The 10,098-nt window shown below is 40.3% G+C and overlaps 1 protein-coding gene across 1 annotated transcript; it reads left to right on the forward strand.

Annotated features, from left to right (window-relative positions):
• The first annotated feature begins 354 nt into the window (after positions 1-354).
• LOC129394179 (TP53-target gene 3 protein) lies at positions 355-9,806 on the forward strand. Its single transcript, XM_063597977.1, has one exon. The coding sequence runs from the start codon at positions 7,952-7,954 to the stop codon at positions 8,315-8,317; it is 366 nt and encodes a 121-aa protein (XP_063454047.1). The 5' UTR covers positions 355-7,951; the 3' UTR covers positions 8,318-9,806.
• Positions 9,807-10,098: the final 292 nt, after the last annotated feature.

A 10,098-nucleotide genomic window follows, 5' to 3' on the forward strand; every position in this document is an offset into this window, starting at 1 on the left:
TTTAGAGATGCTTCTTGTATTTCTGCCAAGTGAAATGACAGTTAAAATTTGATAGAGATCTCATTGAATCTGTAGATCATTTTGGGTAGTGTGGACATCTTCACAACATTGTCTTCCAACCCTTGAACGAGAGCATGCAGAAGAGTGTGTTGTTTAATTTCCACATATTTGTAGATTTTCCATATTTCTTCTGCTATTGATTTCTAATTTTATTCCCTTGTAATAAAAAATGATTGTAATATTTTAATCTTTTTTTTGAAACAGAGTTTTGCTCTGTTGCTCAGGCTGGAGCACAGCGGCTCAATCATGGCTAACCAGAGCCTCGATCTCCCAGGCTCAAGCAATCCTCCCCCGTCAGCCTCCTGAGTAGCTGGACGCACAGGCATGTGCCATTATGCCCAGATAATTTTTAAATTTTATATTTTCTAAAGAGAGGGTCCTTTATGTTGCCCAGGCTGGCGCCGAACTCCTAAACTCACTAATCCTCCCACCTCAGCCTCCCAAAATGCTGGAATTATAGGAATGAGCCACAATGCCTAGCCCATATTTTAACATTTTAAAATTTGGTAAAACTTGTTTTGTGTCCTAGTAGGTTATCTACTCAGGAGAATGTTTCATGACCTATTGGAAAAAGTGTGTATTCTGATATTGTTGTGTGAAGTGTTTTTTTTTTTTCTTTTTTTTTCACTTCTATTTGTAGCCTGCATGGACCTATTGGACTGAACAAAGCAGGGTGAATGCAGGAATAAAAGACAAGAGACAAAGGGGTTTATTTGGAAAAAGGGGTCAGGGGCACCTTGCCTCTAGTGGACAAGGTACCTGAGCTTTACACAGCCCTCCATATTTATTAGGTAAAAGAGATAGTGAGAAGAGGGGGGTGGTTTTCCACCAGCAGCTTGATTCACAGCTGACTTGAGAGACTACATTCTTAGAACAATAGGCACTGGATTTCTCAATAGATAACTTCAAGGAGCCTGGTGCCAGGGAATGAGGCCCTCAGCAAACCTTTTGGTGGCAGGGCAATGTGAGTTTGCCCACATCCTGCATTCATGATAAACAGTTTGCTGTTTGATCATATAGCCTCCAGTGGAATGCTGAGTTGGTCACGTCCCATGGGCCTTCAGCTTCCTGAATCTATTCACTGTGATGAGTGTTTTCTATATGTCTGTTCGGTTTACAGAGTTTGCTACCAATAGTCGGATAATTATGTCTCTTACTATTTTTGCATAGCTATTTCTTTCTTCATCTGGGTCGATCTTAGCTTTATACATTTGGGAACCCCGATGTGAAGTGTACATATATTTATTATTAACACAGCTTCCCCAGTGAATCAACACTTGTATCATTATATACTATATTTGTCCTTTAATTCAGTATTGACTTAATGTGTATTTTGCATAATTATGACCCCTCTTGCTCTCATTTGATTGCAATTTTCCTAGAAGATATTTTTCGTACTTGCACTTTTAGCCTATCTGTGTGTTTAGATCTAAAGTGAGTTTCTTATAGACAGCAGAAAACAAATCGTTTTTTCTTTCAATCTCTAGCCAATTTACACATTTCTGTTGGAAATTTTACTCTATGTATATATTCATTTTAATTGTGAAAAGAATGGACTACTTCCATTTTGTTAATAGTTCTATTTGTTTCTTGTAGGTATTTTCTCCTCTTTTCTGCTCTTACTGCCTTCCTTTTTATTTAATTGATTTTTATATTGACATATTTCTATTTAATTTGCCAAGGCCAAATTGCAAGATAAAAAGTTTGCCTTTAATCTAGTCTCTTGACATCAGATCAAGCCTATGGACAGATCTAAACACATGAGGTTTCCCTCTTCTGGGGCCCCACTTTTTGGACTGCTGTATGATCTCTGGAGGATTGATGAGTCCACACCAAGCAGCAGTGGACAGCAGTGTTCTACCTGTGAACACTTGTTTCTTGTAGGCCCTACTGTCTCTCAGGGCACCACCTCTCTTATCCTTTAAACAGGAGTGATATTGGCAGAGAAGGGGCATTCACTCCTATCTGGCAGAAAAGGAGGATTCAGGCCCTTTAACCTCCCTAAGGTCAGAAAAGTCAGATCCCTCAGAGATGCACTTGCAATGTGGCAGCCACTGGGCACAGGGGTTACTGAGCAACTGTATTGTGCCCAGCATGAACTAAGATATGCTGGGGAGAAATACAAGAAAATATTTAAATATTTAGTTACATATACATATGTGCATAAAAATATATAATGCTGGGTTAAAGAAACATATGTCTATGTGTGTGTATGTATATATGTACACATATATATGTTTCTTTAATTATTTCATTCTGATTATATGTTAAAATATTTTGGATATATTGAGCTATGTTGTTAACATCAATTTCACTCATTTTTCTTTTTCTTTATGCTGCTACTAGCAAATTCTAATTGTCACATGTGGCTCACATTTTACTTCTATTGCACATTGGTGCAATAGAGGATTGCCTAATTTCAAAGCTCAGTTTGCTTCAAAAGCCAAGAGGCCAGAAAGATTGTAAAATCTAAAAATTAAAAATAATTGTAATTGGTTGGGCATGGTGGCTCATGCCTGTTATGCTAGCACTTTGGGAGGCCGAGGCAGGCGGATCACTTGACCTCGGTTCGAAACCAGCCTGGTCAACATGGTGAAACCATGTCTCTACTAAAAATACAAAAATTAGCTGGGCAACATGGTGGGTGCCTGTATCCCAGCTACCTGGGAGGCTGAGGCAGAAGAATCACTTGAACCTGGCAGGCGGAGGTTGCAGTGAGCCAATATCTCATCACTGTACTCGAGCCTGGGTGACAGAGTGAGACTCTGTCTCAAAAAAATGTAAATAAAAATAAAAATAATTGTTATTATTTTGTTTCTATTTTGAATAATACACACACACACCCCTCCCCCCTCACACACACACAATTAAGGCAGAGAAAGAAAGAGAGAATCTTGTTCTGTCACCCAGGCTGCAGTGCAGTGGCCTGATCTCAGCTCACTGCAGCCTCTACCTCCCAGGCTTAAGTGACCCTCCCACCTCTGCCTCCCAAGTAGCTGGGACCACAGACACGTGTGACCATGCCTGGCGAATTTTTTCATTTTTTTGTAGAAAAGTTTTGATGTGGGGCCCTCACATTCTGTTGCCCAGGCGGGTCCCAAACGCCTGGATTCAAGAGCTCCTGTCCCCTCAGCCTATCAAAGTGCTGGTATTAAAGGTGAGATCCACTATGCCTGGCCACATATATACAATTTATAAATAAAAATAACCTTATATATAAGGTTAAATGCAAATATCCCACAGTGAAGGCCGGGCTTCAGCATAAGGAGGAAGTCCTGCCTGAAAAAGGCTGCGGCTTGGAACATTTTACCCTGTTGTCATCTGGCTACGAGTTGGCTCACATCTTCTCTCATTCAGAACCTGAAGGGGTGGGGCCTGGGGCCGTATTATCCAATCACTAGTGCTGGGGTAAAAACTGTCTTAAAACTATTATTTTAATGCTTAGCAATACTAATTTTTAGTGAGAAACTTAAGATTACTTAATTTAACATAACCAGACTTTAAGATTTTAAATTACTAAAAAAAAAAAAAAGAAACTTAAAATGATGACAGAGTTACTTCCTCTAATGTTTTTTGGCGAGGGTTTCAAATACCTATGTCATATATTGAAACCTACAGTTCTATAAGCCCTACCCTTAAATCAAAACAACCCTGATGCTATTGTGAACAGGTACTTAGCATAAATCCTACCCTTGGGCAAATTTATATAGTGATTTCAATTGTCCTTCACATTCCCTTTCCTGTGATAAGTGTCTGGGTTTAGGGGGTCACAGTGTGAGGTTCCACCATCTTCAGCTATCTGAGACATAGCTTCTATTAATAAATGTTCCTCTTAAATGTTTCTTTCTGAGAAACTTGATTTGTCAGCCTCATTCTTCAAACTCTCAGCTCCTTTGGCCTTTAAAGGTAGGTTTATATATATACTCACAAGAAAACACCCTCATATATATAGTCTGTCAATTTCTCAAACATTGTTATGTGGTTCATGACTGTAATGTGTACCACATGTAGTTTTGTACATGAATAGTATATTTTTTATAGCTACTTTCTATTACACATCACTAAAATACATGTTCAGTAAGTGCTCACTTAACATCATTGATAGGTCCCTGGAAACTGACTTTAAGTGAAACAAAATACTATATGCCATGGAAAATTAACTCTTGTTTATATCAATTAGCCAATGGTAAAATTGGTTTTATTATATAGTACATTGTTTTACTTAAAGTCACAGTTTCTGAGAATCTATCAAAAAAGGGAGAACATACTGTCACTAGAGTTACATTATATGGTACATTATAGCATTACACTATTATAGTATGTTATTGTAGTCTTAGCAATTGGTAGTATAATGTGTTTCAGTTTCTCCCAAGGTCACAGAATTATCCAGACCAACCAATAACAACCTCCTGTGGGAACCAGGTGCATCTCACCCTCTTGATACTACAAAGCCTTCCCCAACACCCCCTGTTTGTTCTCTCTGCTCCCAAGTGCAATCCCTGTGTGGGTCTGTATACCTTATATAATTTCCTTCTTCCATGATTATATGTAACGAATAACTGCTGTCAATCTCATTTGTCCAATGATTGGTGCCATGGTTTTAACTGTTCCAGTTGTACAAGGGTGGTAATTTATCCCTCACCAATGGGGTAAAGGGGAGGCTAATCAAACAATTCACAATACAAACTGGATTAACCAACCATGACTGAGGACATCGGCTCAACTTTAACTGCTTTTGGCCTACTGATTTCATGATACAATAAAAGTCACCTCAGTCAGAGCCACCAGTTTCTGGTGGGCTTTTGCTTTGGTCTAAATAGCCATTTGTGGCCTTTATCATGAGTTGCCTTCCCTGACCACATTAAAGCACACTCATCACCTAGACATATATATATGGTCAGTTGACTCTGCTCCAGCCTGATGTGTCATCATATTTAGCCTTTGTTTGGCATGCAGCTTGCAAGACACTTGCCTTTCAAGGCAGTGAAAACACAGAACCTTAATCAGTGAGTACTTCAGTCCTGATTACCAAGAGTCAGGCTATATCCCTGTGGTCACTTCATCTGGTCTGCTTACCATTACTAAATGCCCGGGTAGTCATATGAACATTGCTTATTATTGCACACTCTCAGGAAAGGCCCAGGGACGGTTTTTTGTAAAATTGCAAAAAACAAAAAGGACTTTTACTTTGGAGAGAATTATGCACGTCACTCAGTTGCTCTAACAAGTGCTACTGTCATGGGAGCAAGAACAGTGACCTTGTCTTTCCTGAGCTGCCGCTTCCTTTGCTCCTGTCACATGCACTCTCACAATGAGGGGCTCATTCCTTGTGCCTTATGGTTCAGGCACTGATGAGAAATAAAAAAAAGAAAGATAACTTAATATTAGTCCCTCCCAAAACTTACTGGGTAATTCTCTCATTGTAAATCCCCTACTCATCGTGTAGGCTTTTAGCACTGCTGCTTACCAGTATGCTAAAGGTGCAGACTTAGGATCAGAAGTTTGATGAACTCAAACAAAAAAGACCACAATGCATATGGGTGCTAATCCCAGTGAAATGGAGTGGCAGTAAACACCTTCAACCAAAGAGAAAACAGATCACAAATAAACAAATAATGACACAACTCAAGAAACTAGAGGAGGGAGAACTTATCCCAACGTTCCCAGATAATAAAATTAGTAAAAAAATTCGGAGCAGAAATGAATACACTGAAGATTAGAAAAACAATAGAAAATGTAGAAAAAATGTAAGAGCTTGTTTTATGAAAACATCAAGTTGACATATCTTTAGCTAGACTAAGAAATAAATGCTTAAATAAATAAAATCAGAATTAAAGGGAAGACATTACAACTGGTAAAACAGAAATAAAAAAAGGTCATAAGACTGCTATGTACACAGACTCCTATGTACAATGATATCCCACCAAATGGGATAAGGGAGAAGACATGAATACATTTCTAGACATGTACCACCTACCAAGACTGAAGCACAAAGAAATAGAAAATATGAATAGATCAGTAATGGGTAAGGAGTTTAGATCTGATGACTTTGTTGCTGAATTTTACTAAACATTTAAAAAGAACCAAATCTTTGAAAAAATTGAAGGAGGAGGAATACTTCCAAACTCATTTTATGAAGCCAGCGTTACACTGATACAAAAACCAGAGATGGACATTACAAGAAAAACAATTACAGGCCAATATCCCTGATGAACATAGATGAAAAATCATCCACAAAGTAGTTGCAAATGAAATTCAAAAGCACTTTAAAAGGATCATTTATTATGATCAAGTTGGATTTATTCCTGGGATGCAATAATATTTTAATATGTGGAAATCAATAAATGCCATAGTCCTTATTTACACAACAAAAAGATTAAAAATCATGACTTTTTTATGCATGCCTAAAATTATTTTGACAAAATTTAAAATCCATTCCAAATAAAATCTATAACAAATTAGGTATAGAAAGAATATACCTCAAAATAAAGAGGTATGTTCTTTATAAGCTATAGGACAATCCCATGGTTAACATTATTGTCAATGGTGAAATTTTGGAATTATTTTTAAGATTTATTATAAGAAAAAGATGCCCACTCTCACTACTTCTTTCAACACCGTATTGGAAATCCTGCTCAGAATCTAAGACAAGAGAAAAAAGAGCATTTAAATAAGAAACAACAAGTTCTTTTATTCATGGAGATTAACGCTCAGGTTTTTGCAGATTAGATTTAACAGCATGAAAACTGGTACCATCCAGGAATCAAAGGATACAGGACTTTAGGGCATCAATTATTAAGAGGCTATAGGAAAGCAGAAATGCTCCTGGATGTTTCCATTGTCTAGACACAAAATTTCAACAGACCAGCCCCAGGAAGTAAAGGCACATTCCTGACTACTGTTAGTTGATGAGCTTTTCACCAAAAGCAGAGATGTGAGACCTGGCAGGTTTCAAAGACCCCTCAAGTGCTCCATACCTTGAAATTCACTTCCACAAAGCTAGAACACCATCTGTTCCTGAGGGATCAGGTTATCGTCTATTTCTTTTAGGCACTGGCCAGTCAGGCTTTAGTGGACACGAAGCCAGTGATTTTTAGTGTAAAATGCCTAATCTATCATAATCTTTAGGTAGATATTTGGAGGCCTGCACACTTAAATGGGTTGGTGAAATGCCATACCAGACACATGGCTGGGAATTGGGTTTTTCTCCTCCGCTCTTAGCAGCACCTTTGTAACCCAGTGATTACCCCCCTCATGGCTCCACGGCCACATCCGCAAAAAGGGTACTGGTGAACGTGACATATTCACGAAGCCACAGCCCATGGTCACTCCCTGCAAAGCTCTGAACTTGCGCATTCCCAGGCCAGGCCGTGGTTGTCTTTCAAAGGCGGCTCAGCTTGTGCTTTGCTTGGAGAGAGCAGAGGGCAGCAGCACAGTGACAGCGTCTGGGACCTCAGACCAATTTCCACAGCCACTTACGAAAGCAGACGGCTCCATGGGCTGGAGGAGGTGGGACGCTCTGGAAAGAACTCGGGTGCGGGTGGGAAAGAAAATCGAGCTGAGCAGCGGGAAGTCGAAGTTGCGTGAGTGAGGACCAGACACTCCCGATTTAGGCAAAGGCGGGGTGCACTTCCCAACAACACATCCTCCTCACTGGCGAGACCAGGCCTGCCCTTCAAGTTCCTCTCCTGATTTAATCCCCTTGGCGAGGGTTTGGCATGAAATCAATGGCCAGCAAGCTTGGTAAACGAAGCCGCCTACACCGCCCTCCCCCTCCCTGCACGGCCGCGCCCCGCCTCCGCTGCTGTCTCAGTCTGGGATTGTCCTCCTGTAGCCCCACCATCCACCGTGGGGAACGGTGGAGAGACTACAACTCCCCGTATGCACCGCGATGCGCGCCTCACCCTGCATCTCCCAGCCCGCAGCCAGCTGGCATCCTAGACCCTCTGCCCTACGACCAACAGCCGGGAGCGGACCAGACACCAGAACTCCCGGAACGGTTGAAGACCGTTCCGCTCCCTGTCCCGCCTTTCGCAGCCCAGCAGTTTCGCCCTGCGGAGAGGAGCCTTGCTGTTTCCAAATCTCTCCTGCTGAGGAGACATTGGAGCTAGGGCGGCTAGTTTCACCTGGTAATTGTGACACCCTGTCTCCTCGAGCTGCAGGCTTTTACGCTTGTCATGTTCGAAGTTTGATACCTTGCAGATCAACAAAGGGCCGGTGGCCTCTCACTGCCTCCGCGGCAGGGTTGTCAAGGTAACGCTCCTCAGACAAGCGTTGGGCGCGACCCGCCCCTTTTCTCACCCCGCCTCCTCCTCAGCCCCACCCTCCTTCGCTCCTCCTCTTGTCACTCCCTTTCAGACATGCGCAGTGCGGCCCGTCCCTAGGGCTGGGTTAAGGGCCGCGGATGTGGCAGTTCTCAGGCCTCTTGGGATCGCCTCAAGAAGCCCCCTCACGAGTGTCTCGATTTCCTGTCAGCCAACAAAGGGCCGTTCGCCTTTCATGGCCTCCACAGCAGCGTTGCCGTGGTAACGATCCTCCGCCGGACGTTGGCCGCACCGCGCCCCTATTCTTGCCCATCCTCAGCTCCGTGCAGGGCAGACGCACAAGAGCAGAATCTCCGTGGGACATCTCTCTGGAGCATCAATATTACTGCAGTATTTGGAAGAAACAAATTTAAATAAGTTCTAAGGTAAAGAATGGAACATTTAAGACAAGTCTGGAAAGTCATCTGCCTTTAATAACTGTCGTTTGTCCCTCACGTCAGACTTTCTCCAAGACAAAAACTCTTAAGAACTTATTTCCATTCTTACAAATAGTAAAAATGATAAATCTTATCAAGTCCATTGAAAGTCCTGCCTGCTACTTTCCTAAATCGCAATATGGCCTTGGTATGGTTTTATTTGTACTTTTGTGGGGGGTTCGTGGATCTTTAGATAAAAAAAAAAAAATAGGTTTTTGAACAATTTTTGCAAGTTTGCAGCTGTTAGTTATTGATTTATTTTTGCAACCCATCTAATTCTTCTGTCTCCTCTCCTCAGACTCAGTAATTCCATGGGTCTCTAAGGCTGTGTTTATTTTCTTTAAATTTTGTTGATTTACTTTTATACTCCATTTGATTTTTTCTATCTCTCACCTTTTCTCAGACTCAGTCATCCCACAGGTCTGTAAGGCTCTGTTCATTTTCTTTAAACTTCTTTTTTTTTCTGTCCTCAGATTGGATAAATTATATTGCTATGTCTCTGTTTCTGAACTATAGAAAAGCTCAAAATTATTATTTTTATTTCCCATTTTTTATATGGCTATTTTTTCTCTGCTGATGTTTCACATCTATTCATTTATGAGAGTATTTTCCTTTGCCCTCATGAGCGTGTTTATAATAGCTGCCTTCAAATTCTTGTCTGCCGTTTACATCTTGGATATCTTGGAGATGGCTACTGCCTGCTTTTTATCTTGTGTATTTATTACATTTTCACGTGTCTTCATGCATCTCTTCAATTGGAAATTGTGCCCTGGGGACTCTATACAAGACTGGATTAAAAAGACTGGATTCTGTTTTGTCCCTGTGAAGAGTGTTGTTTTTAAAAGAGGGTGTTAAATGGGCTGGATTCTATCTTCAATACTTATCTCTCCTATGGAAGGCATAGCCAAAATATGCATTCAGTTTTTATATACACATATTTCATGTATGTATTGTATATAGAAGTGTTTCTATAATGATATATAATAATTTACCCAGGATTCATCATTTTTCTGTGTGAGAGTGTTAGTTCAGTTAGCTACTTCATCATTAGTGGAAGCCAGAACCTCAGTTTTGATTTTTGAGTGTAATATAAAAAATTACACAGTATGGATACTTTTACATCAATTTTTAAATGTGATATTATATTTGTGATATTTATGCTGTTACAGATATCTACAGTTTGTTCATTTAAAAAAGTCCTTTTTTTACATTGTGGTAAAATATACATAAAATTAACCATTTTAACAATTTTTAAAAGTGCAGGACAGAGGAATTAATCACACTCACATTGTTCTACA

Source organism: Pan paniscus, chromosome 18, assembly GCF_029289425.2.
Source record: "Pan paniscus chromosome 18, NHGRI_mPanPan1-v2.0_pri, whole genome shotgun sequence".
Taxonomy (NCBI): domain Eukaryota; kingdom Metazoa; phylum Chordata; class Mammalia; order Primates; family Hominidae; genus Pan; species Pan paniscus.

Bases quoted from the DNA above. Each gene is read 5' to 3' on its own strand.
- LOC129394179 (XM_063597977.1), top strand. From the start codon at position 7,952: ATGCGCGCCTCACCCTGCATCTCCCAGCCCGCAGCCAGCTGGCATCCT.